Raw genomic sequence first — 27,780 nt, 5'->3', positions numbered from 1 at the left:
CACATAAAGGAACCACACAACATGTGGCCTTGTGTATCTGGCCTCTTTTCATTCAGCATTGTTTTCATGATTCATCCAGGTTATAGCAAGTGTTGGTACTCTATGCTGAATAATAATCCATTGTATGGATATACCAATTATATTGATCCACTTATCAATGGATAGATATTTGGATTGCTTCACTTTTTTCGCTATTATAAATAACACTGTAATGAACATTCATATACAAGTTCTTGCTGTGGAATGTTTTCAGTTCTTTTGGGTACATGCCTAGGAGTGGAATTACCAAGTTATATGTCAACTCTAATGTTGAACTTATTGAAGAATTGTTTCCAAAACTGCACTATTTTACAGTCCCACCAGCAATGCATAAGGGTCTAATTTTCCATATCCTCACCAAGAAGTAGTAGTAGTAGTTGTTGTTATTATTATTATTATTAAATCATTAGATTATTCTAATAATCATTAGATTATTCTAGAATCATTCTTTATTTTTACCTCATCAATACTGCATTAGCCACATTAGTATCACAACAGGTATAGAAATTATCTAAATTAAAACAAAAATTTCCTAGATTTTGTGATGTTTGTAAGAACACTAAAAGTGACACAAAGTACTCTTTCCTAGCAGGGAATAGTCAATTCACCATCATACGTTCCTCATTAAATCTAGGAACAAAAATCACTTTGGGAACAAGTTGCTATTTTAAACACAGAGCAGCCTGGGTTAGGTATATGAATAGACTTTAAATAGCTTCCTACACGCATTTCACATTATTTCACTTCAGGCTCCCTCTTTTAAGGTGAAGAAGTCAAACCCAGGAACCGACCTGGTCACTAGCGGGCAATCTAACTCATTTGAAGCGCTGGGCAGGACTGCTGGAGCAGGCGCACACCCACAGCCCCGCCCACCGGGGCCCGCCCCCTCCTACGACACCCACGCCCTCCGACGTCGAGGGGCGGGAATAATCGACCAATTCAGCGAGTCTCCGGGATCCAACGCTCTGTACTGGCTGATTAAATTTAATGTCTTAGCAACGCTCCAATCCACAGGGTAGAGGCGTGGCTAAAATCCGGTGGCGTAGGGCTGAGGGAGGAGACCGCCGGCTGGGAACACGTGACCTGGGCCTGGCGCCGGAAGCTACCTATCTAGTGGGGAGCTCCTCCAGCACCTAGGGCTGCGATGGTGAGTGAGGACGCATGCGCGGGAGTACGCGCTGCGGGTTCTGCGCCCACAGTCTTTGGTTGCCCCCTCCTGGGCCGGCGTTCCACCCTTACCTCCAGTCGGTCCCGGGATGGAGAGGGAATGGAGATGGGAGGAGCCGCGACGGAGCGGGCTGAAGAGGAACCTGTGGGAGGGTGTGCAGGGGCTGGGAGCAGTCTGCGGGTTAGGGGCGGGACACCTGCGACTGGAAAGAGGGGCAGCGCGGAGGGGCGTGTGGGGCAGTGAAGGCCGTCCGGGGCAGTCAAGAGGGGGAATGGAAGGCCCAGGAGATTCCGGGGCAGAGAGGGCAGATGGAAACTCAGGAAGATCAGCATAGGAGGACACATAAGGGGAAGAGGGTCCGGAAGGGGCCATCGTCAAGAGAAAGACTCGGGTTTGCAGGTGAAGAGGTCCATCTTGCCGCTTGCTCCTCACTGCTCGCATCTTTACCCACTAGACTTCTGCACTGACCCAGGGACTGGAGCGAATCCCAGACCAGCTCGGCTACCTGGTGCTGAGTGAAGGTGCAGTGCTGGCGGTGCGTTCTGGGAAAGGGAGGTGACGTGGCTGGGTAACCCTTTTTAATTGTGCCTAGTTTCACCTAATTTGCCTTCATTTTCGTCCTTTTACCTGGTATCCCCCCTGGCATACCGTAAGCTTTTGGTAATTAATCTCTGGAATCTTAGTCTTCTAACTGTTCCAAGGTAAAAGAGGTCTACCAATGTTACAAAGTCATACAACTCATTTCAGGTTGGTTGATAAGAATCAACAATGCCCAGATGTTTTCTCTAGTACATCTTTATTCGGTATTTCTTGAAGACATCTTTGTATTTTGTTCTGTAATATTATATAGTGTAGCTCTGTAGAAATATTTGCTCTTTCTGGAGAGACAAGGCTTAAAGTTCAAGGTTGAAAACAGTGCAAGTGTTTTGGACTGCTGAAGGATCCAAAAATGAAAGATTCAGCCCTTGGCGTTATAACTTGTGTTATGGGAAGACTTTCTTGGATGCAGAAGTTCAGCTCAACTTAAAGGATGAATGATTGTAAATGGATGGGGAAAAAAGGAAAATAGTCAGGGCTGGGAACTGGACATATTTACAGGATTGTGACCCTGCCTATCTGAATTGATTGTGGGTTGATATTGCAAAGGTTTGTGGGGAAAGGATCTGATTGAAGAGGCCTTGGATTTAATCTTTAGTGTAACAGAAGTTTTGAAAATTTATACTACAGAAACAGGACCCAGTGATATGGTTGAGCAAGATTGTTGGTTGTATGGAGATGGGCTGGAAGGGAATCTAGGTATGAGACTAGGCTGAAGGCCGTATAGTGCAAGAAGAAATTTTTAGAGAAATCAATATATCCTGGTAATGACTTGATATTAGGTACTTTTGTGGGTACTTCTTTTGTAGGAGATACTTCTCCAATCACTAAGACTTTGCACTGAGAAGCCTAGAAGAATGACATGGTACCTAACAAAATCAAGAAAGGAAGTTGACTGGGGAGGGAGGTGGATAAGGGAAAATTTTGTTGGTTCCATTGTAGATAATTGAGTTCAAGGTAGAATAATAGCAGTTAGTAAATATTGCTACGGATTGTTCTAAGGATCTCCCAGTATTATACCTTGTAACCCTTCCAAGTCCACTAGATAGATATTATTGTCCCTAATGTACCGATGAAGAAACTGAGGTAAAAAACATCTGGGTTCAGAGAGAACTAAACTAAACCTACGTACAAGTCCATATCAGAGGTAAGAGAGGAATTTGAGACAGTCAACAGAAAGAAGTCCAGGACTACTGTCATTATCACCCAAGAAGTAAATAGAGGGAGTAATTTAAGAACAAAGAAGATGTTTACAATTCAGATTTTACAGACAAGGCAGCAAGTGGGAAGACTGACAAAAGATGAAGCCTTTAACAAGTCACTGTGGATAGGCACCAATCTTGGAGAATGATTTTACCACTAGATAGGGACAAGGAAGGGCATTCAGTTTCAAGGGGTTAGAAGATAGGCCAGAGATGGTGGCGCATGCCTGTAATTCCAGTGGCTTGGGAGGTTGAGGTAAGAGGATTGCAAGTTCAAAACTAGCCTCAGAAACTTAGTGAGACCCTGTCTGAAAATAAAATATAAAAAAGAACTGGGGATGTGGCTCTGTGATTAAGTATTCAATACCCCATAGAAGGGGGGGCAGGGGGGAGGAGAATCCAGTAGAGTTGGATGAGTTGCTTGCTGCTCAGTGGAGGAAGCTGGTATTGTAAGGATGAGAAACAGAATGGCATAAGAAGGGAGACTATTATTAAAGAGGTTTTAGGTCAGGTTTTCCAAAACTGGGTGACCCCCGGGTATTGGAAAGCATGGAGAGGCAGAGGGCCTATGCCTAGGATTCCTTCCCAATTCTGTAACCTCATTTTCTACACCCTCCCCTCCCCATTTACTTGCAGTCATCTGGGGATCTTGAGAATGATGAGCAGGCAGCCAGCGCCATCTCTGAGCTCGTCAGTACAGCCTGTGGGTTCCGCCTGCATCATGGCATGAGTGTCCCCTTCAAGCGCCTGTCAGGTGAGCCCCAGCCCCAGCCCCCCGGTGGTGGGAGTGGGAGATATTTCCAGATGTTTTAGGGAAAGAAACCTTTCTCCTTCTACATTGCACCAATTCCTGGGTCTGTGGTTCAGCCACTTCTCTCTCTGGGATTCCCTAGTGTCAGGACTGAGTAAGCAAGAGAAGGAAGATCTCAGAGCAGCCTCTTCCAATCTCTCCACCTCGAACTACAGAATTGCTTTGCCTTTCAATCCCAGCCAGCTTGTGACCCTGTAGAGGTTGTTGTACCCACTAACTCTGTGTTCCCTTCCCTCTCCTGGGTGGGGGAAGGTGTTTCCCCTCCAGTGGTCTTTGGAGAACACACACTGCTGGTGACTGTGTCAGGACAGAGGGTGTTTGTGGTGAAGAGGCAGAACCGAGGCCGGGAGCCCATTGATGTCTGAGTTTGCCAGAGAGCCAGGGTTGGAGAAATGGACTGGATCCTTTGGCTTCTGTGATGAGACACGTGTCCTCCACTTCTTGCTTGGCTCGCTGCTGGAACTAGGGTCTTCTGCTTACCCCCCTTTCCACCCCCCACCTGAAGAACAGAGGTTTGCGTACTTTATGCTGTGTTAAGGAGAATTTGGGCAAGGGTTTCTTTCTTTTCCCTTCTAATAAACATGAGTCTGATGTTCCTAGACTCAGGATGTGTGTATGGGGGAGGGACTGCATTTGGGTGGTTTATACCTTGTGTCTTCCAACTCCTGGACAATTGTGTACCTCAGCCCAGGGTAAGTGGGACAGGGCCACTACTGGGCATTCTAAAACTGAGGATTGAAAAAACAGGGACAGGAAGGGAGATATTTGTGTGCATGCTGAAGGGAATCATCCCGAGCCCCACTGGTCTGCTCTTTCCACCAACATACAAACAACAATCATACAACAGTCATTCTTCTCCCTCCTGAATGGGCATTTAATAGTCTTATTTCAGTTGGAAGCTGTAGTTCAAGAATAAGTTACAGGAACAGACAAAAAAAAAGATACAACTTAAAGTGCTTCAGGCTGCCAACGTAAACATGAGGGGCAGAGGAGGCCACCTAGTATCTCCCCAACCCCTGAGACAGGAGGGTCATCGTCAGAATCCCTGTACCAACACCACCTTCTAAACTCAGCCCTGCGGGTGGGTGGGAGGGAATGCTGGAGGCAGAAAGGACACAATAGGAATGAGGAAAATACTCTGTAAACTTAGAACAAGGATGAAGGGCTGGGGTAGGGCCAGCCCCCCCCACAGGAACTTGGGGAAACACTGTTGGCGGAGCACTGCAGCCACACCATCCACTTCACAACTTCTGCCCTCATCCATCAGCAGACACAGACAGGCGGCCCTGCTGGGCTTCTTCACCCACGGTGGGAGGTGTCCCAGGGGAGGCACAGTCTGAGAGCGAGGAGCCCTCCAGGGGCTTTGGGTTTCTGTAGTATATGGCAGGGGCAGAGCCGCATGGTGCTACTTGACGGGCTCAACCACCAGGACTTTGCACTCGCGCTTGGCAATCTTGTCCAGAGAGAGCACAGCCTTGTCCGGGGGCAGGTAGAGAGGGCGGCCAACAGGGGAAGCCACAGGGGGTGTGATGGCCCTGCGCTCCATCACACTTCCTGACCTGGAAGAAGGCAGAGACTGTGAGCTCTGCTCAGCCTCCACACTGCTCCCTGCTCCCTAGTTCCAGCCTCTGCCCAGGCCAATGCCACATCTGCCCCACTTCCTACCTCATGAGGTGGCTTCGGGAAGGCTGTTGGTGGGAGAAGGACTGAGAGCGGCCCAGGCTCGCCTGGTGCCTCTCCACCAAGTCCCGGACAGCAGGGCTGCTGGGGCTGCTCTTGCGAGAGAGGGGCCGGGCCTCAGGAGGAGGGTGGGACACACTGGCAGTGAACTGCAGCTTCAGTTTCATGTGCTGGCTCAGCTAGGTGGGGAGAGACACCTCAGCATTCCAGCTGGCTTCTGGGCCCAGACCTTCCCTCTCAACAGATCCAGGTCAGAGCTCGTTCCACTCTCCCTCTGCCCAGCCTTCTAGTGCCACCCATTATCCTCCATAGAAGCTAGGGGCTGTGACTGTTCCACCTCAACATCCTGCAGCACTAGCCCACCTCAAAGAGCCCCGTCCTCAGAGCTTGGAAGGCCACACTGAAGGTGAGCGCACTGCCTTTCCGGGAAAAGCCAAGGTTGTTGAGGGGGGTGTGGCAGACGATGGAGTCCAGGGCTGCTTGCATGGCCCGGCGTTCCTCCTCACACAGCTGCTTTCCTGGGGGCAGAAACAGGCATCAGTGAACACTGGACAGTTCCTCAGTTCCCAGAGGCCGCCATCAGCATGGTCACATTTGATTTGCAAAGCATTCTGTGGAACAAACTGAGGAAATGTTGTCTTTTGCCAAGGGTTAAGGGTAACAACAGCTATACAGTGTGTGCTGGGTTTTGTTCCAATTAACTCATTGATCTTCATAACAACCCAAAATATTAGGACTGGGTGTGGCGGTACACTATAATCCCAGTGACTTGGGAGGCTAAGGCAAGAAGATTGCAAGTTCAAGGCCAGTCTCAACAATTTAGCAAGAATCTATCTCAAAACAAACAAGAAAAGGACAGGAGGGGCTGGGGTTGTGGCTCAGCAGTAGAGCGCTTGTGTTGCATGTGTGAGGTATTGGATTCGATCCTCAGCACCACATAAATAAATTAATTATAAAGGTATTGTGTTATGTACAACTAAAAACAATTTTAAAAAAAGGACAGGAGATATAGCTCAGTGGCAGAGCGCAGCTAGGTTCAATCCCTAGTACCAAAAAATAAAATAAACATAAAATATTAGGAGTGAAGACCAATGTCCAAAGAGTAATATAACATACCCAAGGTCACACAGCTAGTCAATGAGAGGTAGAGCTCATACCACAGAATGTAGCCTTATTGTCCATGCCCTTCAAGTCACTGTCCCAATGCCTCTCTAAACTCTATTTGTGATCCTGAGGAGACCACCAGGTACACAGCAAGAGCCACCCACTACAAGTCACCTAGGTGGGGCAGGCACCAGATCTAAGCTGTTCTCACTGGTCTACCTCTTTGAATTCTTCCTTTTCCCTCCCCTCCTATGGAACTAAGTCCAGCCAGGCAGCTGACCCACCAGCCTGTGCATGCTCCGGGGTCCACACAAGCCTCACAGCAAGGAAGTCTTGAAGATTGTTGAGCAGTGTGTAGGTGACAGTGAAGCGCTCATAAGTCCGAACAGGGGACTCACAAGAAGCAGTCATCACAAAGCACGGACGGTCCAGGCGGACATTGGGCAGGCTAGGAGCAGTGAGAGAGGGAAGCTAGATGTGGGTCAGGCAGCAGAGGTGAGCGGGATGGTGCCTGGTAGGGGCCCCACACACTGACCGGTAGTGGGTATAGATGCTCTGGGTGAAGGGCAGCTTTGGGGTGGACCACTGAACCACAGCAATCAAGGGAACTTCTAGGCCCTGCAGGTGAGACACAAACATCAATATCACTTGCATCAGAATTCCCCTCCAGTCTAGTCAAGCCCCTTGCCTTTGCCTTCCACTGCCTTTTCTTATCCTTTTTCCTCGAACACACCAGCCCTTTATTCTTACCTCCTTGGCTCCTGGAGGGGGCTGCTCACCCCCTCTCAGCTGAAACAGGAAGTTGTGTTCCTCCAGGGCACTAAGAGGACAGGGGAAGCAGCCAGAGGTACCAGGGAGTCGGCAGAAGGAGCCCATGGAGACTTCCCCAGACTGGTGACTAGTTGAGAAGAGAGGACAAGACATGAACAACTCCCCATGTCAGAGCTCAGCTCCTGTTCCACCCCTGCCCTCCCCAGGACCTCACCAAACATTGTCCACCAGCAGCACAGAGCCATCAGGCATGACAGGTAGATAACTGGCATTGAAGTTGGGGAGGATTCGGATATCCCAGATGGAGATTTCCTCCTGGGAGGAACTGTTCAGCACTGTTGGAAGTAACCAGTCGGCCTCAGCATAGCAGGATACCTCAAGACCACTAGGTACACAGCAAGAGCCACCCACTATAAGTCACCTACTGTGGTGGGACTGGCACCAGATCTGAGCTGTTCTCACTGATCTACCTCCTTGAATTCTTCCTTTTCCCTCCCCTCCCATGGGGCTAAGTCCAGCCAGGCAGCTGACCCATCAGCCTGTGCATTCCCATCAGCCTGCCCCAAGTTAACTATCATCTAATCAATTCTCTTGCTGATGCCCAAGACTTGAGCCAGCAGATCTGCTCACCCTTGAGCACGGTCAAGTGTTTTCCAGCCACAGTGAACTGTCGACATTTCAGAACTGGAGGGGGCAGCAGCGTCAGCAGGGTGCTCACTGCAGAAGAGGAAGAGGCAAGAAATGAGGGGCTGGGCCCAGACTTTCCCCCCAACTCACAGTAATCACCTTCCTCTTCTCCCCCATCAGGCACTTTCCAATATCACCCCTCCACTCTGTACCCCCAAATACTATACTCTGGTTTTTCCCCTCCTGCAGTCTCCTCCCACCTTGGGCCTTGAAAGCACTCTGCTCGCCCCGGAATGTCTCCCCAGGAGATCGGGTCTGCAGCAAGCGCAAGTAGCCTTGATCTCTGACCTCTGGTGCCTCAACCTCCCGTTTCCACACGGTCACTACAATCTGGGTACAGGAGACATTGGACCATGGTCAAGAGGAGAGACGTGGCAGGGCCTTGAAAGGATGTCTGAATTAAGACATCAGCTCCACCCTGGCTCAACCTACCTTGGCCTTAGGTGTCCCTGGGGGCAGTCTATCCAGTGAAACAGTGAGTGGGAAGATGACCTCATCTGTGGACACGATGGGTTCCTCCACAGGCAGCTGGGATTGTGAAAGGGGTGAAGAGGTCAGGAGTCAGAGGCGGCCTAAAACGCTTCCTTTAATTTCCGCAGTAACGGTCCTTCATGCCTTCCCCTCTATCATCTGCCTCCTGCCTTAGGTACCCAGCGTCCATCTCCCAAACTGCATTTGGCACCCAGCAAACTGCTCTCAGCCCTGTGCCGTGTCACCCCAAGTTCCTCACCGTGGTCGCTGCCCCTGAGGTAGCAGGGCCCGGGCCGTGGGTGAGAAGAGGGCTGCAGCCTCGGAACACGCCTCCACCCCCAGGGTCCCCTCCCCCTGGAGGTTCTGGGTCCTGGTCGCTGGTGCCACTGCCCCCTGGTAGCACGCCCCCGGCGCTGACAGAAGCTAGGGCGGCCAGGGCAGTTGCCAGTTCTGCCCAGGCCCCTCGGGAGCTCAAGCCCGGGCCGCCCCCGGCACCAGACCCGGCGCCACCCCGGCAGCGTAGGACCAGCAGGAAGCGAACAGTCTCCCCGAGGTACAGATGGTTACGCCGGGGCAGCGCCCGGTACCGGCCCGGGTCCCCCGCCAGCTCCGCGCGCGGTGGCAGCGGCACGGCCGGGAAGTACATCGAGTAGTCGCACTGGGACTCCATGGGGCGGCGAAGACGGCGCGAACCGGGGCCGGCCGGAGGCCGAGGGGCCGGGACCCAGACCAGCCCCCGCGGGAAGCGAGGGGGCCCGCGGGGCTGGGTCCGGCGGGTCCGACGCCTGAGTGGTGATGCGCGCAGCCGGCCGGCCCCAGACGCCAGCCCGGCTCGGAAACCCGGGCAACAAACCCCGGAACCCAGACTCCGCGGCGCCGGAATCGTGGTGGGGGCTGAATGACTGGTGAAAAACCGGAAGCGGAAAGGGAGGGGTGTGGCCTCCGAGGCCCCAAGATCTGTGTGCGTCGCGACCTTGGAGAAGGGGGCGGGGCCGGGGTGCGTTAGGTTGCTGCGAGACGGGTGGGAGACGGCAGACCGGCTTCTTGTGGGGAAAAAAATACTAAAAAATCCCTTCCGATCCCGCTTCTCACTGAACTATTCTCCATACCTCCTGTTTCCGTCCTACATATATCAAGTGGAAGTTTCATATCATTTATTCATTGAACAAACATTTCATAACGAAGTGAACATAACCCAATAACGTTTTCTAGAGAAATGGACCTATCATTTCAACTCACCATGCCCTAAATTTTCTGTGGCTCTCTCCATCTTTTACTCCTCCCGGGGACTTTGGAGAGTGCTACGTGGACCTGCCTTGGGGAAGTGGAGAGGGGAGGGAGGCACTGTTGGGTTTCCCAGGCATAGGTCAGAAAACTTGGGGTCTACGTCAAGGTAAAGTTCCATCCTTTCCCAGGGATGCAGAGATTGCTTGTGGCAGCCCCACTCTCATCACATGTGTCCTAATCTGTAGCTTGATGCCTAGAGGAAAGTAGCCTTGAAGTCTTCAAGGATATTGAGACTGGAGAGGGAAACTGCTTAGCATCCAGCTTGTCCTTGTACTGTAGCTCAGGGGTAGCCAGGCGTTCACAATCCTCCCGGTCTTTAGGGCTCAAACTACTCCGAAGTGCATAGCCCAAAACTTTAGCTGACCCATACTGGAAGGGGCGGAACTGACTGTTGGTGATATATTTGGGGTCTAAAGCCTTACCTCCCTGCAGGCAGTGTTTAGCCATAGCCTCTCTACGAGCCCGAAGCTCAGCCACAGCATGCTTCAGTCGTCTCTGGCCATATTGTTCTATCCGTGCCCAGAGGCTGCGGTTGAAGTGAACATAGAGAGCCCAGTCCAGGTTGTTCCAGGCTCTGGCCCGAGCCGTCAGCTGCTGATCCTCAGCAGTTAGTCCACCAGTGCCAGCAGCCCTGAGGCCCTGCTCACCTCCAGCCTGAGCATTGTGCATGAAACCCACCACATCATCCAGACCCCAGCACAAGGCATCTGCCAGCAGAACCAGTGATTCGTCAAAGTACTCAGCCACCATGACCAGGTCAAAAACAGAGTCCAGCCAGGCCAGGCCCCACTGAATGAAGGATGAGGACCCCAAATTGAAAGAGGTAGGGCTGACTGCCTGGCTGTGACCATCAGCAACAGTGGAAACAGGCTGCAAGAGAGCATTGGGATCTAGGATTTGGGCTCGAGGGCCAGTGCCAGAAGGCAAAACATGTCCCTGGTGGGAGTCAGGGTCTTTGGGATTCCCTCTCTTGATCCTCTTCTCTGGAGGGAAGGGCAGGCCAAAGTCAAACCATAGCAAATTTCGAGCATAGTAGTCCCCACGACCTCCAGGCCGGTAGAAGGCTCGAGGGTTGGCCAGGAAGGCAGCCAAAGATGGTGCCTTGCGGAAGGCTGATGAAGTGGATTTATAGTAGGAGAAGGCAGAGCGGGCCAGAGCCGCTGGGTCACGAACAATGGAAAAGAAGAAACTATCAGAAGGCATTACCTGAAGTACCTGCAGAGGAGAGAAGACACACATAGGAAAAAAAAAACTGAGCCTGGGGGAAAGTAGGCACCAGCCAAAGCCCTATTGATCCCACAACCTCCCCACAACTCTGCTGGGGACCACCAGCTTCCCTCAGTAGCTGGATGACCTTTACTTCACATCTCTAAGTCTCAGTTTGCTCATCTACAGAATGGGGATAATTATAGGTTCCCAGGTGATTATAGAGGATAAAGGATATAAAAGGAATGAAGAAACCTGGAGCCAGGCGAGCATCACACGCCTGTAATCCCAGCCACTTGGGAGGCTGAGGCAGGAGGATCACAAGTTCAGGTCAACCTCAGCAACTTAGTGAAATCCTAAATAAATAAAAAAAAATTAAAGACCTGGGGAAGTAGCTCAGTAGTAAAGTACCCCAGGGTTCAACACTCAGTACCACAAAAAAAAAAAAATATATATATATATATATATATAGTAGGAGAAGGCAGAGCGGGCCAGAGCCGCTGGGTCACGAACAATGGAAAAGAAGAAACTATCAGAAGGCATTACCTGAAGTACCTGCAGAGGAGAGAAGACACACATAGGAAAAAAAAACTGAGCCTGGGGGAAAGTAGGTATATATATATATAAATATATATATATATATATATATATATATATATATATGAAGTAAGTATATATATATATAAATATATATATATATATATGAAGTAAGTATATATATATATATATATATATATATATATATATATATATATATTTGAAAGAAAAAGAACTGGAGTATGCAAAGTTCATAGAGTATTAATTTCCTTGGGGCTTTCTGACTGCCCTGGCGGTAAAGTCTCTAGGAAACAAACTTTGTGCTTACTTCTTCAACAAAAATCTATTGAGTGCCTCCTCTGGGACTCTAGGTCTCAGTTCCAAGAAAGGGATTGGTCTTAGGCCGCCCCAGGAGGGAGGTGGGATGTGTCTGAGAGTAGAAAATGAAAAGGGGTGATAGAGATGATGCTGTAGGGCAGCCCAGGGTAGCAACACTTTAGAGTCTCCTGGACACCTTGGAGAGCAAAACACAGCCCTGGACTTGGACCCTGGGGAGCCCTGGCCCCTTGGTAAGGTGTTGCCCCAAGGGCTGGGACACATGATTCCACGTCTGGACAAGGACAGTGGAAATCAGGCTGGATCATACCCTTACATAGTTCTTCAGGCTGATCCACATCAGAATCTAGCTCCTGGACTCTCTGAGGATTTCTGTCTCTAAAAAGGACTTTCATTGTTGAATCTGACCTCTCTGTGTCTTGATGTTCTCTGACCTGCTCCAGAGGCATGCCTGAAGGGCAGAGCCTTTGTCTCTTTGAACTGTCTCTTTGAAGGCAGAAGGGAACAGTGAAGAGAACACTCTGGCATCAGATGGACCTGGAATAAAATCCCAGTTCTGCCATTTACTAATTGTATGACTTTGGGGCAGATGAATAAGCTTCTCAACAGCCTTTATTTCTCTACCTATAAATCTGGGTTAAATAGCTACCTGGGAGAATGTGGACATGTCTGTAACATGGCAGGTATTGGATGAATGGTGGTGACAAGGAACCATCCTAACCACTAAAGAAACTTACCTCAAAATTCACTGCCATTGCCTCACACCCAACAGGAGCCCCTTGCTGCCTACCAGATCACCCTCACACTCCTCCAGCTTCAACAAAGGGACTTTGTAACCCCCACTGAAGTTCTGCCATCCACACACTCTACACATACCTCTCTGGCACAGCTGTGTGCATGCTCACACGCACATCAACAGCCACATGTTTGTTGATCCTCTGCTCCAAGAGTGGTGGGTGCACTCACTACTGTCTCAAAGCCATGTCCACTCCATCCTTTAATCCTGCTTCTCTAACAAACCCCACTCCATTTGATAAATAGACTCCCTACAATTCCAAATACAAAAACACATCCAGGTCCTCAGAAGGAGCCTCTACCTCAGAGTAAAAAGACCTGAGTTCAAATTCTAGTTTGAACTCAGTAAGTATTCTATGAAGGGGGGCTGGGAATGTGGCTCAAGTGTTAGCGCACTTGCCTAGCATGCGTGAGGCACTGGGTTCGATTCTCAGCACCACATAAAAATAAAATAAAGATATCGTGTCCACCTAAAACTAAAATATTTTTTTAAAAAGTATTCTATGAAGGATAGTTCCTTCCCTATATGCTTTCATTTGCATGTTGATTGTCTTTCTACAAGAGTTCTTGGGTCCTTGTGTGTTTCCATTTGTCTCCCCCATAAGGACTAAAGTCCCAAGGTTCAGCACTGAACTTCTGTCCAACTATTATGCCATGCTCAGCCAAGAGCTTGACATAGAGCTGACATAAAAATCTCAAAGTGTGGCAGCTGGTGTGAGGGGAGTGAAAGAAAGATGAGTCAGAAGGTCCTAATGGCAGAGCAAGGTCCCTGGTAATAATAGTGAACACTGTGAAGGGCAAGGGACACCTGGAGGGAGTGCATCCAAGTGCATCCAAGTTGGCAGGACACTGACACCAGGGGAATAAGTTAGTCAAGGGAGGAGACTGAAGTAAACCCCCAGATGGGAGAGGGGAACACTCTGGCACCCATAAAATCCAGGGGAAAGGGCACCTGCAGAGAAGAACAGGAAATCCCACCTTTGTGGCCTCCATGTCCACTTGTGGGTAAGGTGATGCCTGGAGATCCCCAGACCCTCCCCTGGAGGTCTTGGCCACAACCCTAAATACATCTCTTTTTGGCCCCACCCCCTCACTCCCCTGAACCCCTCACCTCTTTCAGGTTGAATCTCATGTGATGACAGAGGATATGGAAGGGGGGCTGGGTGCCCCCACCCTGAGGATGGTAGCCTTTGACCTGAGAGGCCCGGAAAAGCCTTGGGTAGCCGAACTGGTAGCGGGTGGGGAGGGCGAAGCGCAACCCATGCCGGTCCCCGTAGCGATGAAGCAGGCTCAGCACAGAGCTGCTCCCGGATTTATGTGTCTTCAGGAACACAAGTCGCTGCCGGGGTAGGCAGGATGGAACAGCTGATCCCAGGGAGGTGGCCCAGGACTGTCTGAGCTGCAGCCTGGGTAACCTGGGAAGAGATGGGTAGGGAAGTATCCTGTCCTTCACCAGCAAATGAAGCCACTATCTTCTTGTGAAGAAAAAACAGAGGGCATAGAGGCTCCCCTAAGTCCCCAGGAGTCACAGCCCCAGGTTAGAGGAGGAAGAACAAGTGGGAAGGCATCTACTGGGAGATGGGACAAGATGAGGACTCACCTCCTCTGGAAGGCCCCCCCCAAGAGCTGGAGGCCAAATCCGACGGTCATGAAGACTCCCAGAGCCACCCCCAGGCTCCGAGGCCCCCAAAGTCGCATGGTCCTGGCAGGAGACGAAGGACCCATGTGGCACAGGGAAAGGGGACTCTAGACAGGGACAAAGCCAGGGCCAGGAGCACAAGCAGAGACAGCTTGAGATAGCCGTGCAGCCGCGGAAGACGCCGTTTGGAGATCGGGGGGTCATTCCCCAGGCCTGCTCCCAGCCCTGGTTGAGTCTGCCCCCTGAGTTAGCAGATTTTTGCCTCTGTCAGCGTCTAGAAGGGAAATGAGGGGGAAGGAGGGGAGTCTAAGAAGATGGCTAGAAACTTCTCTTCTGCTGCTGCTGCTACTGAGACCTAGTTTAGGAAAGGGGAGAGTAAGGGTGCTCTGTACACCAGATCCTTGTAGGTGGTCCCTCAACTATTCCTTCTGCTGCCAGCCTGTTGCTTGTCTCCAGTCCCCCCAAATCCCATACTCAGTTTTCCCAGAGCCTCAGGGATTTCAAACGGAAGGAAAGAAAGGCAGAGCCCTTATTATGGATGAAGCAGCCAGTGAGAGAGATCAGACCAATCTGCTCATTATGACAGGTCAGGTCATTGCCGGGTCCCTGACTTCCTTCTGAGCCCCTCTGTTGGTTAAAAACGGGGATCAAGAGCTCCCTTCTGTGGCTAGGAAGGGAATGGAGGAGGCAATCAGGAGGAGGGGAGGATGTACTTCCAGGAGTGACTTTGTAACTAGTATGGGCTGCTGTTTCCTAAATGCAAGCCACTTGTCTCCCCACTGTCCCAGCACAAGACAGACACCAGTGTATGTGTGGGGCTGGGGGAGATGTGGCGTTATGCATGAAACCCAGAAGACCCCTGGGCACACATTCCCATTCCACTCTCTAACCACGATGGTGCACCAGGAGCAGGTACTGAGAGGACGGAGCCAGAGAGAGGCAGAAAGCCACGGAGACAGAGACAGACATTGACCTTGGAAACCGAGATGGAGAAAGCCATATGGAGCTGCTGCCTGCCTTCCCAGGCCCAGTTTCCTAATTAACTGGGAGTCTGGCTCCACCCGCTTCAGATTACAACCAGTAATCTCGGCCCCTCTAACAAGCCTGGACAGCCCCCTTCCAGAGGGGACAGGGGTGACCCCAGCCAGAGAGAACCCACACTTGCTACCCAGAGACCTGCCCCCTCTGGCATCGCCCTCAAGATCCGGCTTTGACTCCCCTGTCACAGCTTTTCACTTCCATCCATCTTTATCTCTTCCCATTACCCTTGATCCCAGCCCTCTGTTCCCTCCAGCTTTTGGAGACTGCTCGGTCTGTCACCAGTCCTTTGTTGGTGTCCTCTGAGGTTGTCTCTGTGAACCCTAGGGTCCTCCCATAAATTCAAGGGGTCCCTCCACTGGCCCCAGCCTCGGTTTCACTCGTCCACTCACCAAGGCCCGAAGGGGAGCTGCGGGGAAACCGGGTCCGGCCCTCCCGCCTGCCCCAGCCACCGCCCGGCTCCTCACTCAGCTCAACTTTCCTTGCAAACTTTCTCAGTGCCCAGGCTCCTCCCCTCCCCTCCCTTTGTCCCGCCAGTCCAAGCAGCTGCTCCAGCTTTGATCGCTAATGCTGTCTTTGGCCTTTTCCCTCCCTGCACATTTCCCTCTGGTTAGGGCACCCAGACTGCCCGTGGAAGAAACTTTCACCCTCCTTTCACTTATATCAATTATATCTTTATCTCTCAGCTTTCTACAGAACAAAAGATTCATTCAGGTGAAAGAAAGAAAAGAAGGATGAAAGAAAGAAAGGGAGGAGAGTTGAAAGCAAACATTGTCAGGGAGGTGACGAGGTAGAGGTTGACACCCAGAGAATGAGGGCCCCCACCCTGAGAGCAGGGGCCAGTGGTGTGGAAATATTAATCATGCCTCGCCTTCAAAGAGAATTGCACAGGGCGCCAAGGTGTTTCCTCGAAGTTGTTTGGGCTCCATATTTCTCCCAGTTTTACGGATGAAGATGCTCAGACTTAGAAACCTGGAGATAGGGGGTCATTCCCCAGACCTGCTCCCAGGAGACAGATTCCAAGAGAGGTAAGAAACAGGCAGAAACTGAGCCAGTCAAGATGCCCTGAGGCCTTTGTTTGGAGCCAGGGCTCAGGAGGAATGCTAAACACAGAGAAAGGCACACAAAGGGTCCAGTAAATTGTCATTTATTTGTAGATAAACAGTCAAACACTGAAACATGAAATGGGACCTTGTGAAGGAAGTGGATGGTAGAGATCAAGCAATGAGCACCCCTCCTGTTTTGTATTTTACTTTTTTAAAAAATGACATTTAAAAAACTCAACAGAACTCAGGCCCATAGAGCCTCACAGCCTACTCACACACACCAACCCCCAGCCCTACATCCCATCAGCACCCAGCATTGTCCATTTCTAAGACCAGGTGCCCCCCACCCTCTTAGTTCCACCCCTCCCCACTTTCAACTTCTTCCAACTCCATCCCCCAATGGCAACTCTAAAACGCCCCCCCTTTTCACCCTTATCGCTCTTGTGGAAGGGGTACTGATCACCAGCCCTAGCCTTAGAGGACAGCAATCACACTTCTTTCCTAAATAAATACCCCCATTACCAAATGAAAAAATAAATACTGTGAACACCCACCCACCCCCAGCCCACCAATGGGAATCTCCTGGATTCGGGGCCCCAGCCATTCACCTGCAAAGTCCCTTTTCTACTCTCTCAGTAGCCCCCTTCGACTCCTCCCCAGGCCCAGCTGAGGGGAAAGGGCCATGAACCCTTCTGATGCTAGGGCACCCCTCCCCTGTTATCGAGGTCCAAGCATGGCCAGGGCTGAGGGGAAAAGAATGAGGACCGGTGAGTTGTGAAGACCAACAGACATCCCCCCACTCCTGCTCCTGTCCTGGTTGTAGCGGGGACCACCTCTTCCTCTGCCCCCACTGCTGCTGTCCCTTCGAGGAGGGTGATGTGGCCTTGGAGGCCAGGCAGCAGGAGCCACAGGTGCAGTTCCAGCCTTCCAGTCATCTGCATAGTGGAATCCCCCTCCAGAGCCACTGGCATCCTCTTCTGCAGGGAGGATGAGGGACAGAGACAGATGGGGTGGGAAAGAGAGTTGGAGAGAGATCAAACGAGGAGGAAGAGAAATCAAGATTAATACAGAGACAGAGACAAGGGTAAAACACAGTGACAGGAAGGCAGCAGAAGAAAAAGCAAGATCAGCAGACATGGGGATGAGAGAAGATGATGGAAGATGGGAAGAGACAATGCAACAGGGACAGAAAAAAGGGATACATAGAGGATAAGCAGGAAAGAGAGAAACAGAAGTACACAAAAGCAGGGAGCAGATGGGAAGAGAGGTGGGGAGGAGCAAGACAGAAAGGAGAAGGGAAAAAAATGAATGTGTCTTGCTTCCCCTTCTGGAAAATTCCAACTTGTGGTGCCCACCCACTGTCACCTCCACTCCCCTTCCTTTCCCCACCCTTCTCCAGCAACTCTTTGCCCTTAATTAAAAACATTCCCCATTATTCTGCATTTCTGCGTCTCCCACTACACCATAAACTCAAGGATGATGACCCACTTATTGGTCTTTTACCCCTCTCTATCTTTGATGTAAGTGCCCAATAAAGAAATGAATGAGAACTAAGAGATGCGAGGTGGGACCGCGGGCAGTGGGCGGAGCTCGCGGACAGAGGTGGCGGGCCTCACCAGCGTCTTGCATGTCCAGGTCTTGTCCAAGCGCCGCTGCCCGCATCCTGGCTGTGGCAGAGCGGAGCAGCAGCCGGCGACGCCGCGTCGGGACGTCGGGGCCCGAGGTATCCAACCCCAACTCCGGGTTGTGGGTCTGATCGGTCCGGGGACCCACCACCACCGGCAACTGGTACCTGCGAGTACAGAAGCCGCGAAAACTCCCACGAGCCCACGTGCAGCCCTCCGCCCGCCACCGCTGCCACCGCCGCCACCCAGCTCTCACCGGCCTCGCCCAGTCCCGGTCCAGCAGGGCGCCGTCTCCTGCGAGATATCTGCCGCCATGCGCGAGTCCCCACACACTGTCAGCGGCAGCCCGACCCAGAAGCCCCGCAGCCGGTTCAGACGCTCTCGGAGCTCCCACACCTGCGCAAGCAAGAGGCCACATGCGGAGCGGCAGCGCCCCCGGGAGGCCGCCCCCTCCGCTCCGCCCCGCCGCGGTCACTCACCAGCCGGTGCAGATTGGTGCCCGCTGCCGTCGTGGGCCGCTCCTCCTCTGGTGCCACCCTCCATGGCCATGGTCGACCTGCCTCTTCCAGGGGTGCGGGCGCTCGGCGGTTGCGGGCTGAAATCAGGTGGGGGGTCCCGCATTCCTGAAACACCTGCGCACAAGAGAGCTCTACACAGTCATCCCCCTGTGAACCCACACTGTCCCCGTTCGGACCCAAAGCCTCCCCAGATGCCCATAATCTGTTACCACTCTCCCCAGCCAAGGCCTCATTTCCACTCTTTCCTCCTCATACCTTGGCTGACACCCTCATACTGTTTTCCTGCAGATACATCAAACCCTCTGAGATCTTCACCCCAATGGACTCGGCAGCCAGCTCAAAGGAAAAAGGCCCCTGGAGCTTATCAGCCAGGAACAGGAGACCATCTTGAAGGAGGGGAGAAAGAGAAAAGGGGTGCAAGGGGGTGTACAGTGAACTAGGATGTTCCCACAATCCTTACGGGGGCTTCAGAGGGAAGCAGAAAAGAGTTGGGGCATTCACATGAGAAGGCCCCTGTCCTTTCCCTTCCTCAGTAGGGCTTTAGACCCCCTCCCCAGTTCCTCCCACCCACCCTTACACCGTCTCCAGCCCTCCTCCAGGTCCTCCTCTTTCCCAGGCTTTTTTGAATCCCCTCACCCAAATAGTTGCCCCAGTCTGGCTCTAGTCCTCTGTTGCTCAGACAGCCACTGGCCACGTTGAGGCAGAAGCCCCGGCAGGGCATAAGTGAGGGGACTCCCCGGCAAAGGGGGCAGCCGATCAGACGCATCAGAGCTTTCCTGCAGTCTTCAGACACCTGCACCTTGGGGCAGAGAACCAGGCTCTGTCATCCACAAACACCTTGGCTGCTCTCAGTCAAGTCTGACACTGAGCACAAAGAAGTCAATACTTGGTCCCATCTCCCTAAGTTACAGAACAATAAGTTGCTGCATATGAGGCACAGGGCTGTTGACCCCATGTTGTAGAAGGTGAGACCAAAGGATTGCCAAGCTGGGGAGGGAGATTCCTAGGGGCCAATTCACAGATCCTCCTCCACGGGAGATGTATTACTATTGTGGGGGTAGGTCTGAGGAAAGACCCAAGGACTAGAGTGAGTCCATGATGATTCGAGAGGGAAGAGGCAGGAGGTAAGGTTGGGAAGTTAGGAGAGGATAGGTGGTAGAGAGAGGGCTTCAGCAGGGAAAGGGGAGTCAGTCATGGAGGAGTCCTGGGAGACCCAGTACTCCAATCTTTGACTCCCTCCTTCCTGATTTACCCAAGGATGCCAGAGCCTAGAGGCTGATAGGGGAAGGCCTCAGGCCTCTACTACCAGTTGATGCCTGTCTTCCTCAAGGGGTCTCTCCCACTTCTGCCTCCCCCTCCCTGGTCCCTGCCCACACTCAAGCCCCTTCTAACCTTAAGTGATTCATCAACCACGTTTTTTCCAGTCTCCAGGCCCTGGACAAAGGCCCGAGCAGCCACCAGGGCCCGAGTTATCTGAGGGAAGGGAAAGAAGGTGAGAAAACTCCACAAAGTTGTCATAGGTCAGTTGAGACTGGGGCCAAGGAATGAGCAGTGGGGTTATCTTGGGGTGGGTAGTGTGTTGGGTGGTACAGAGAGGCAGGTTCAAGAGATCCAAAGGAATTAAAGTCTAGAGGGATCAAGGGAACTGGATCAAGTGTTCCACAGGCTGTGTATAAGAACACTGAATTTGAAGCTAGAAGACCAGGGTGTGAGACACAGCTCCACCGTACTACTACTGGATGTGACACCTGAACCTTGGTTTTCTCATTTGTAAAACAGGGATACTATTATTTATATCAAAGAATTAAGACAATTGAATAAAACAAGATATGTCAAAAGGCTTCTTGATTATTGCATGCCTTGTACATGTTCAGTTGAACCAGAGGAAATCAAGATGTTAGGATTTTGGGAAACTTGGCAGAAAGGTGGCTGGGGCTGAGAGCAGGTTAGTGTTTGTAATAAAACCAGGGTAAAGAATGGGAGTGGGGGGACTGGGATTGTGGCTCAGCAGTAGAGCGCTCGCCTAGCACAGGCAGGATCCGGGTTCAATCCTCAGCACCACATAAAAATAAAGGCATTGTGTTGTGTCCATCTACACCTAAAAAATAAATATTAAAAAAAAAGAATGGGGGTGGGGATCCAATTAAAGGAGACTAATGAGCACTGGATTAAGCACCTCAGGTGACTGAAGCTTGAGATAGGGACCACCAGGTCAGAGTTGGCTGAGACACAAAATGGGGGAATCATGAGATCAGGGGTGACCTCCTTTTTGAGAGGGTCATTTGTTTGGATCTGAGTGGCACACAGTTCAGAGGTCACTAGGTTAGCGGTGGCTGAAGCTCAGGCCTCCAGACCCCTCACCTGTAGGCGGAGGCGGCGGGGTGAGTCCCCAAAGGGCTGCAGAGAGTTATCAGTAGTCGAGGCGAGGTGTGTGAGGCAGAGCAGGAAGTCAGGGGGGAAGCTGTACTGCGGGTGCATCAGGGGGAATGCTCTCTCCAGAAGCTGTGCCCAGAAATCCACCAAGGTGTCCTCTAACCCCTCACCAGACTTCTCATAGTAGTCCCACAGGCGAGAGAACAGGCTGTTGAAGATGAGGGCGTGCTGGGAATACAGGCGGCCATAGGAGTGCGAGAAGAACTGGGCCAAGGATTGGTGGGATACAGAGAGCATCTCCCGAAAAAACTCTAGCAAAGGCAGGGAGCAAGGGCAGAGGGTGGTGAGGACAGAGAAGGGAAGAACAGTGAAAGGGCAGAGGTAGGACAGGATAGGGATGGGGAGAGAAGAGAAAAGTGAATTAGAAACTGAGCAATTCTCAGAGACCTGGTCAGACTGGGAATGAGGGAAAGCAGGTCCTGGCAAGAGTTCGGGATGGGGACTGGGGATAAGCAGGGCTGGGCTGGGGTGGAATATCTTAGGTTAAAGTAGAGAAAGGGGACAGGAAGCTTGCTGGGGTCACAAGCATAGAGGAGAGGTGTGAAGTGCATTTGGGGACCCCACATCCTCACCATTAAACTTTCTGTGCCGGGCAGCCAGTGTGTGAACAAGGAAAGAGCCACTGTCTTCCACTAGGCTTTGGAAGGTGGCCTCAGTATCACTGATGAGCTTCTGTTCTGTCTCACTGGAACAGCAGGTGTACTCCTGGGGACAGATCTGGAGGTGCTCACCTGGGCAGAGGAAACGGGGAGAAATAGTAGCAAGGGATATTATGAAACTCGGTCCATCTCCCACCTATCTCTGGGGCTATTCTTTCTCTCTCACCTGTCTGGTCTCTATTGTTTGCCTCCTCGTCCCCACCTGACCCCTCTTTATTGTCTCCTCACCCATCCCAAATCCATTCCCATTAGTCATGGGATCTCTTTGCTGACCCAGGATCCAATTAGTGACCAGTGTCCTTAGGTGACCCTCCCCAATAGGCACACCCGGACCTCAAGGAACTTGCAGGGTAGCTTCCATAGGATGTGCAAGGGTGGGTTGTGCAAGAATGGGATGTGCAAGGGTGTTGTTACTTGGTAAGCAAGAAAGTCTTATCACAGAAAGGTCTCTAGAAATAGTGAAGGGAACCTCACTGCGAAGAAAGACACTTGGGGAGGGGTGCTTAATTACCAGAGAGAGATTCCCGTGGTGGGGGTGGAGTAAGAGCTATTATGTGAGCAGGAGGTTTATTGTGATCGTAGAAAAGAAGTTATAGGAGGAAGAGAGAGATTTTTATGGGATGAAAAGATTACCATAACGTTCACTTTGAAAAGGAAAAGAGTTATTGTGAGATGGGAAGGGTCTGCCACCACCCCTCACCCCGCTATTCTCTAGTCATCCTGTTTTCTACTCACCTGAGATCATGGAGGGAGGGATTAGATTTAAGCTATATCCCCGGGCCCCCAGCACCTGCCGGGTCTCTGCACAACTCCGGGCGACTTTTGCCTCGCTCCCGGGTCCCGGTCCGGGACCGGGACACAGAGGCAGCAGCAGAAGCAGGAGAGGTCGCAGCACGGACATAGTTGTAGCCTCCCTGGGACGTCTAAGAAGGAAAGAGCCGCCCCAACTCCAGAATCTGGCTTTTGGCCGCAGGACCGCTCCACCAGCCAGAGAAAGAGCACGACCCCAGAAAACTGAAAACTGGGCACGATAGCTGGACCAAGCAGCATCTGCCGAGACAATGGGAGCCCGGAGCCGGACAGGGGCGGGGCCCTAGGCGGGGCCCCGCCAATGATAATAAGAAGCTGGCCTCGGGGGCGGGGTCAAGAGAGAAATTAAGCCAATGTACTGGGGAAGCTCGGCAGGAGGCGGGACGCGACCACGCGAAGGCTGTCAGCGAGGTGGGGGCGTGGTCCTTCTTGGGGGCGTGGCGATTCGGTTCGGAAGGCGGGGCCGGGTGGAATCCAGCGTTTTGCACTCCAGAAGCTTGATGGAAGGGGTGGCTTCGTCCACCACATTCGGACTAGTAATGTAGTCCGAAACTTGACCAATGGAGGGGGAAACTGGACGCAGAGGGGGCGGGGCCGGGGTGGAGCTCAGTTAAAGCAGAGGGCTAGAGCGCGGGAGTCCACAGGACACAACAGCACGCCTGGCGGCTACACGAGGTTACCTACCGCAGCGTGACTGAAGCGTGGAAAGCACGAGCTCCAAAACCCTCGCGACAATTCCTAGCCCTGGAGGCGGGGGCGGGGCGAGCGTTGGTCTCGCGCCTGCGCACAGTGTACCTCGTGCTTTCCCGCGTTTTTCTAGATTCTTCCGCTTTTGAGAGGGAAGCCGTGGTCTCCTGTGGTGGAGGTGGAGTGCCACACAGAGACCCAAAGGAGCCCAGGAGGTGACGTTTTTTCAAGCGTACTCAGCCAGCAGTCACTTCCCGACTCAGTGAGGTTCCCCTTTGACCCAAGAATAGCCCGCACCAACCCTCCTGCCCCTAGAAGACGAGCCTCTTCGCCCCGTCTGTGCCTCAGTGGTCTCCGCCCCGGAGAGGGTGGGCTCGGGTGAGGTTCGGAGGCTCTTCAGCCCGTATGAGCCCAATTAAATAAGGGTGCGACGCAGGTTCCGCCTTCGGGAAAAGTAGAGCGCTCGCCTTCCTTGGCTCCTCGAGCGTTTCCAATGGCGCCTCCACCCCGAGGCGGTGAGAGCGTCCCTTCCCGTCCCACGTGGAATCAGGAAACGGATCCCGGGAACCACAGCCCAGGGTGCTTTATTTATTCATTTATTGATTGATTCTGCCTTTCCCTTATTCGTTTCCGTTTTATTTTTAATTTACCACGTGAGCCTAATTCTGCACCAAACGATTTACGTTTCCTCGGAAGTCCCCGGGAGGGTCGCGTTTGGAGTGGGTTGTGCCTCACCAGGCGCTTGGGGAGCAACTCCAGTGCCTCTGGCCAGTTTCTGGGACGGTGGGGCTTTTTTTTTTTTTTTTTCCTTTTGGCTAGTGCTGGAATCCACACCCAGAGTCGCGCGTGCTAAACCAGCACTGAGCTACACCCCAGCCCATGGGGTGCTGCTGTCATTAATCCCTTAATATCCCTTGATATGGTTAAGTAGTCTCTTGTCTTATTTTTGGCAGGTCCCATGCCGACCCCCGAGTCCCAGAGCAGTTCCTTGGAAAGAAAGGGACTGGGCAGGGCTGGGGATGGAGAAGTGGAGTAGGAGCCCTTTCCCTGTCTTTCTTCCCTCAGGCAGATCAACATGCCTACCCTGAGATCCTCCTCTCGGCTTCATAGCTCATCCTCTCCAAGCAGTGTGTCCTCCCCACTGCACAGAACTGTTGGAAGTACACTGAGGGCATTGTCGACTTCTAGTTCCTCCATCAATCTGCCCTGTGATGACAGGGACTCGGACCCTTCAGAGGGGTGAGTGGTGTTGGTGAGAAGCTCTTGCGTTTTGCTCCTGCCTCCTGTATCTTCGGGAGCTTTCCTTACTATCATTTTACTGCACTGGTTGTAATAGGTGTGAAAATGTGTGAAAACCTCAGAAAAGCTGTACTGGTTCAGAACAGTGATCCGCTAGCTGTTTGTTGGCCACCCTAGACCGTGTAGATATCAAGAAGAGCACCTCTTTAATCTGTCACTCAACTTGCAGTCTAGACATACCTTGAACACATTTCTGTGTTTAGCCAGTATAAATGCTGATGGTGGCTGGGGAGTAGAAAATATTACAAGAAAAGAGTGCTTTATTTGTTGTCTGACATATTGTATGAATTTTTTAGTTGGTGTCCTGTAGTTCTTGTATTTGGGATTTTTTTTAAACAGGTCCTTCCATTCTCTGTTATGGTTTATGAGTTTAAATTCTGTTATAGTAGTATATCTTGTTTTTTATCTTTCTAGTGAAAAAAACTAAGGATTTACTTTATTCCCTGGTTATTTTAATTGATCTTCTCTTAATCATTTCTTTTTCTGTGAGTACTACTATTGGGGATCAGATTGTATCAATGTTTCAGACTTTAACTCCAGGCACACATTATTCTTTTACTTACATTTGAATGGTATGTAACTTCCTGAGCCATGCTGATTTTTCTCCACAAGAACAGTAGTTCCTCTGCCTATGAATATAATTTGATGCTTTTATTTGGAGAGACTATTAAGAAGGGATTGTCTTTCACCCATCTCAGTACCTTATTCAGCTTCATTGCTTTCAAGTGAAATTTTCCTTTAACTTCTAGTTCCTCCATCATTACTTGTGACAGTAAGCAATCTCTTATAATCTGTCTTTTACTCGTGGAGGTAGAATACAGTTAGAGACAAAGAAAAATTATAATTAGCCCTTTATGGTAGGTTAAAGGAGTGGTTTTATTTAAGGAATACTGTACTTCCTTATAGGGATAGTCACTCTCTGTCAACTGATGAAGGCAGTGACTTTGAAGAAAGTCTGAGACACAATGTGAGAAAGAGATCAGCAAAACGACCACTCAGAACACCACCAGTGAGTCTGTTTTGTTTTGGAACCTGGTTTGGGAAGCAGCAAAAGAAAACCTAGAAGAGGCTCAGGTGATATAGTTAGTGAAAGGACACAATTTGTAAGATTCTTAAGGGACAGAAATAGGAAGGAAAAAAAAATTGAAGAGAAAAGAATAAAAGAGAGCATTAGGATTTGGAGGTACAGGAATAATGCTCACAGACTTTAAAAGGAGAAAAGGTTAGGAATAATAAACCACATGTGAAAAAATGAGTTCTTTTCAGATATGAGACAGTAATGCATAATGAAATTGGCAGCTTAAGTCTACTTTGTTGTTTTTTCCAATACTGGGGATTGAACCTAGGGGCACTTTACCACTGAGCTGTACATCTCTAATCTGTTTTACTTTGTATTTCGAGATAGGGTTTCAATAAGTTGCCCAGACTGGTCTTGAACTTGGCAGTCATCCTCTCTCAGCCTCCCAAGTAGCTGGGATTAAAGCACCTAGCTGGCTTAAGTCTACTTAATGTGATAATGATGAGACTAAGTGCCAATACCACTCACTTTTTTATATTTCTGATCTTACTAGGTGGCAAAACATCCAAAGAAGGGGTCCCAAATGGTAGAAGGTAAAATCCAGAAAAAATCAGAACCACCAACCAGCGATCTCTTTGATTCTGTGAAAACCGCCAAAAGTGACATGCAGGTAAAGTAAAGAGTCTCATCTCTATTTTTTGATCCTCCCTCAGTCTTTGTAAGGTGGGAAGATAAGAACAGGTGTCTTCAAATTTGATTTGATATGGACATTTTAGTGAGTATGCATGTATCAAAAAAGATAATACCAGTCAGGCGTAGTGACACTCGCCTATAATCCCAGCAGCTCGGGAGGCTGAGGCTGGAAGATCTCAAGTTCAAAGCCAGCCTAAGCAACTCAGTGAGACCCTATCTCTCAATAAAATACAAAACTAGGGCTGGGGATGTGGCTCAGTGGTCGAGTGCTCCTGAGTTCAATCCCCAGTACCAAAAAAAAAAAAAAATGAAAAGAACATGAAGTGAGTTCTTGGAATGGTACATCCTTGAAGTGGTTCAAGAGAGATCTTGGATGACAAAGAATATTCTTTATGGAAAGGTATCACAGAACAAGAGGCAAAGAGAGCATTGGGTGAACTAGGAAGGAAGCCTGGATCTGGATATGGATGGCAGTTTATTCACCCTTGTTAATTTTTTACCTCCACCTTGACAATTACATCTAATTACTTTTCCCTCCCCACATCTTTTATCTATTGCATATCTATTATCTAAAAGTGAATAAGACATATATATGTAGATTTAAAAAAATGATCACCCTTATCTCTAGCCCCCAGCTCAAAAAAATGAAACATTAATAGATCTGTAGAAGCCCATGGCATATCATCTCTGCATCCTACTCTTCAGTTCCCTTACCACCCAGAGACAACCACTATACTAAATTTTGTATTAATCTCTATCTTTAATTATAGTATTACCACTAATGAATGTGTTCTTTAATTTATATAAATGAATCATTTTTTAGTCTTCTGTGACATGTTTCAGTTCTCATTTTTTAAAAATTTCATATCGATGTATAATATAGATTTTTTTATCATTTCTAGAAAAGTATTTTAAATTTTCAAACATGGAGTTTTACTGGTTAGGTTTTGTTACTTGATTTCTAACTTTATTGCGTTATCAGAAAATGCAGTCTTTGAAATTTATGGAGACTTAGCTTTGTGACCTAGCATTGTCAGCTCCCAAAACTGTTGGTACTTGAAAAGGATGAGTATTCTTCAGTTATTAAGTACTGTTCTCTTGAGTGAGATTGTGTAAAATGTGTTAAATGTGATACTGTTTTGATATTTCTACTGTTGCCTTTTGGGTTTTGTTCTGTTCTGAATTTTTTGGGTCTCTGTGGTAAATCAGTTACAGAGAGAGATGCTTTAAAATCCATTAAGTTAACTTTTGCAGTTATCCCTTTTGTATTCATCCCTATTTGCTTTAAATATTTTGACACTTTTTATTTGGATATAGGTTTAGAATTGTTATAGCTTCCTAATAAATCAAACCTTTTGTTGTTATATACTGGCACTCTTTGAAAATAATGTTTGGTCTGATATTAATATATCTTAACACTCCTTTAACTTTGGTTAGAATTTGCCTAGTATCTTTTTCTATCCTTTTAATTTTCCTATGTGTATTTGGGATCTGTCTTTTATATACATCATCCATTTGATTTTGTTCTTTGTTCATTTTGCTGATCTATAAAGAATTTAGTCCATTAACATTTATTGTTTTTGTTGATATATTTAAATTAATTTCTACCAGTTTCTTGACCTCC

At 50.0% G+C, this 27,780-nt stretch overlaps 5 protein-coding genes across 6 annotated transcripts in view; 2 read left to right on the top strand and 3 right to left on the bottom strand.

Annotated features, from left to right (window-relative positions):
* The first annotated feature begins 1,027 nt into the window (after positions 1–1,027).
* Positions 1,028–4,418, top strand: Lamtor4 (late endosomal/lysosomal adaptor, MAPK and MTOR activator 4). 2 transcript variants are annotated; one of them, XM_046427091.2, is made up of 4 exons: positions 1,028–1,186; positions 1,662–1,742; positions 3,643–3,760; positions 4,070–4,418. In XM_046427091.2, the coding sequence occupies exons 1-4, from the start codon at positions 1,184–1,186 to the stop codon at positions 4,180–4,182; spliced, it is 315 nt and encodes a 104-aa protein (XP_046283047.1). In that variant the 5' UTR covers positions 1,028–1,183; the 3' UTR covers positions 4,183–4,418. The 2 variants fall into 2 exon arrangements, with proteins under 2 accessions (XP_046283047.1, XP_046283048.1); XM_046427092.2 differs by having other exon boundaries at positions 1,029–1,186; positions 4,085–4,418.
* A 249-nt stretch (positions 4,419–4,667) lies between these two features.
* On the bottom strand, positions 4,668–9,431 carry Trappc14 (trafficking protein particle complex subunit 14). Its single transcript, XM_046427144.2, has 11 exons — positions 8,790–9,431; positions 8,492–8,587; positions 8,260–8,389; positions 8,003–8,089; positions 7,587–7,707; positions 7,352–7,499; positions 7,137–7,219; positions 6,886–7,049; positions 5,861–6,015; positions 5,483–5,676; positions 4,668–5,376 (listed from the first exon to the last, which is right to left on the bottom strand). The coding sequence occupies exons 1-11, from the start codon at positions 9,198–9,200 to the stop codon at positions 5,223–5,225; spliced, it is 1,743 nt and encodes a 580-aa protein (XP_046283100.1). The 5' UTR covers positions 9,201–9,431; the 3' UTR covers positions 4,668–5,222.
* A 238-nt stretch (positions 9,432–9,669) lies between these two features.
* Positions 9,670–14,442, bottom strand: Gal3st4 (galactose-3-O-sulfotransferase 4). The gene is made up of 3 exons (XM_046427147.2): positions 14,292–14,442; positions 13,803–14,106; positions 9,670–11,032 (listed from the first exon to the last, which is right to left on the bottom strand). Exons 1-3 carry the CDS (start codon positions 14,414–14,416, stop codon positions 9,992–9,994), a joined length of 1,470 nt encoding a protein of 489 aa, XP_046283103.1. The 5' UTR covers positions 14,417–14,442; the 3' UTR covers positions 9,670–9,991.
* A 2,550-nt stretch (positions 14,443–16,992) lies between these two features.
* Positions 16,993–22,718, bottom strand: Gpc2 (glypican 2). The gene is made up of 10 exons (XM_046427133.2): positions 22,385–22,718; positions 21,563–21,721; positions 20,919–21,241; positions 19,950–20,030; positions 19,194–19,356; positions 18,813–18,943; positions 18,519–18,671; positions 18,296–18,435; positions 18,031–18,206; positions 16,993–17,391 (listed from the first exon to the last, which is right to left on the bottom strand). The coding sequence occupies exons 1-10, from the start codon at positions 22,548–22,550 to the stop codon at positions 17,132–17,134; spliced, it is 1,752 nt and encodes a 583-aa protein (XP_046283089.1). The 5' UTR covers positions 22,551–22,718; the 3' UTR covers positions 16,993–17,131.
* A 1,503-nt stretch (positions 22,719–24,221) lies between these two features.
* Positions 24,222–27,780, top strand: part of Stag3 (STAG3 cohesin complex component) — a 34,467-nt gene continuing 30,908 nt past the window's right edge. The window contains exons 1-3 of the mRNA XM_046427093.1: positions 24,222–24,385; positions 25,352–25,454; positions 26,017–26,133. Of these exons, the coding sequence (XP_046283049.1) occupies positions 24,222–24,385; positions 25,352–25,454; positions 26,017–26,133 (384 nt within the window). The remainder of the gene's footprint in view (positions 24,386–25,351; positions 25,455–26,016; positions 26,134–27,780) is intronic.

The sequence above is a fragment of the Marmota monax genome, unplaced genomic scaffold (assembly GCF_021218885.2).
Source record: "Marmota monax isolate L192 unplaced genomic scaffold, Marmota_monax_Labrador192_F-V1.1 WCK01_AAM20220418_F8-fsc00341, whole genome shotgun sequence".
In the NCBI taxonomy this organism is placed as follows: domain Eukaryota; kingdom Metazoa; phylum Chordata; class Mammalia; order Rodentia; family Sciuridae; genus Marmota; species Marmota monax.
The sequence above is the reverse complement of the archived record's forward strand: the minus strand, read 5'-3'. Positions and strand labels throughout refer to the sequence as shown.

What these genes read in the sequence shown, in the direction of transcription:
- Lamtor4 (XM_046427091.2), top strand. An exon ending in GTGAAGGTGCAGTGCTGGCG is followed by an intron (nt 1,743 to 3,642) that starts GTGCGTTCTGGG and finishes ATTTACTTGCAG; the next exon opens with TCATCTGGGGATCTTGAGAA. An exon ending in CCCCTTCAAGCGCCTGTCAG is followed by an intron (nt 3,761 to 4,069) that starts GTGAGCCCCAGC and finishes GGGTGGGGGAAG; the next exon opens with GTGTTTCCCCTCCAGTGGTC.
- Trappc14 (XM_046427144.2), bottom strand. Translation starts at nt 9,200, where the DNA reads ATGGAGTCCCAGTGCGACTACTCGATGTACTTCCCGGCCGTGCCGCTG. An exon ending in AGCATCTATACCCACTACCG is followed by an intron (nt 7,050 to 7,136) that starts GTCAGTGTGTGG and finishes CACTGCTCCTAG; the next exon opens with CCTGCCCAATGTCCGCCTGG. An exon ending in CCCGGAGCATGCACAGGCTG is followed by an intron (nt 6,016 to 6,885) that starts GTGGGTCAGCTG and finishes TTCTGCCCCCAG; the next exon opens with GAAAGCAGCTGTGTGAGGAG.
- Gal3st4 (XM_046427147.2), bottom strand. Translation starts at nt 14,416, where the DNA reads ATGGGTCCTTCGTCTCCTGCCAGGACCATGCGACTTTGGGGGCCTCGG. An exon ending in GGGGGGGCCTTCCAGAGGAG is followed by an intron (nt 14,107 to 14,291) that starts GTGAGTCCTCAT and finishes ATCTCTTCCCAG; the next exon opens with GTTACCCAGGCTGCAGCTCA. An exon ending in TGAGATTCAACCTGAAAGAG is followed by an intron (nt 11,033 to 13,802) that starts GTGAGGGGTTCA and finishes TCTCCTCTGCAG; the next exon opens with GTACTTCAGGTAATGCCTTC.
- Gpc2 (XM_046427133.2), bottom strand. Translation starts at nt 22,550, where the DNA reads ATGTCCGTGCTGCGACCTCTCCTGCTTCTGCTGCTGCCTCTGTGTCCC. An exon ending in TGGTTGATGAATCACTTAAG is followed by an intron (nt 19,357 to 19,949) that starts GTTAGAAGGGGC and finishes CTCTGCCCCAAG; the next exon opens with GTGCAGGTGTCTGAAGACTG. An exon ending in CCTGGACATGCAAGACGCTG is followed by an intron (nt 17,392 to 18,030) that starts GTGAGGCCCGCC and finishes TCCTCCCTGCAG; the next exon opens with AAGAGGATGCCAGTGGCTCT.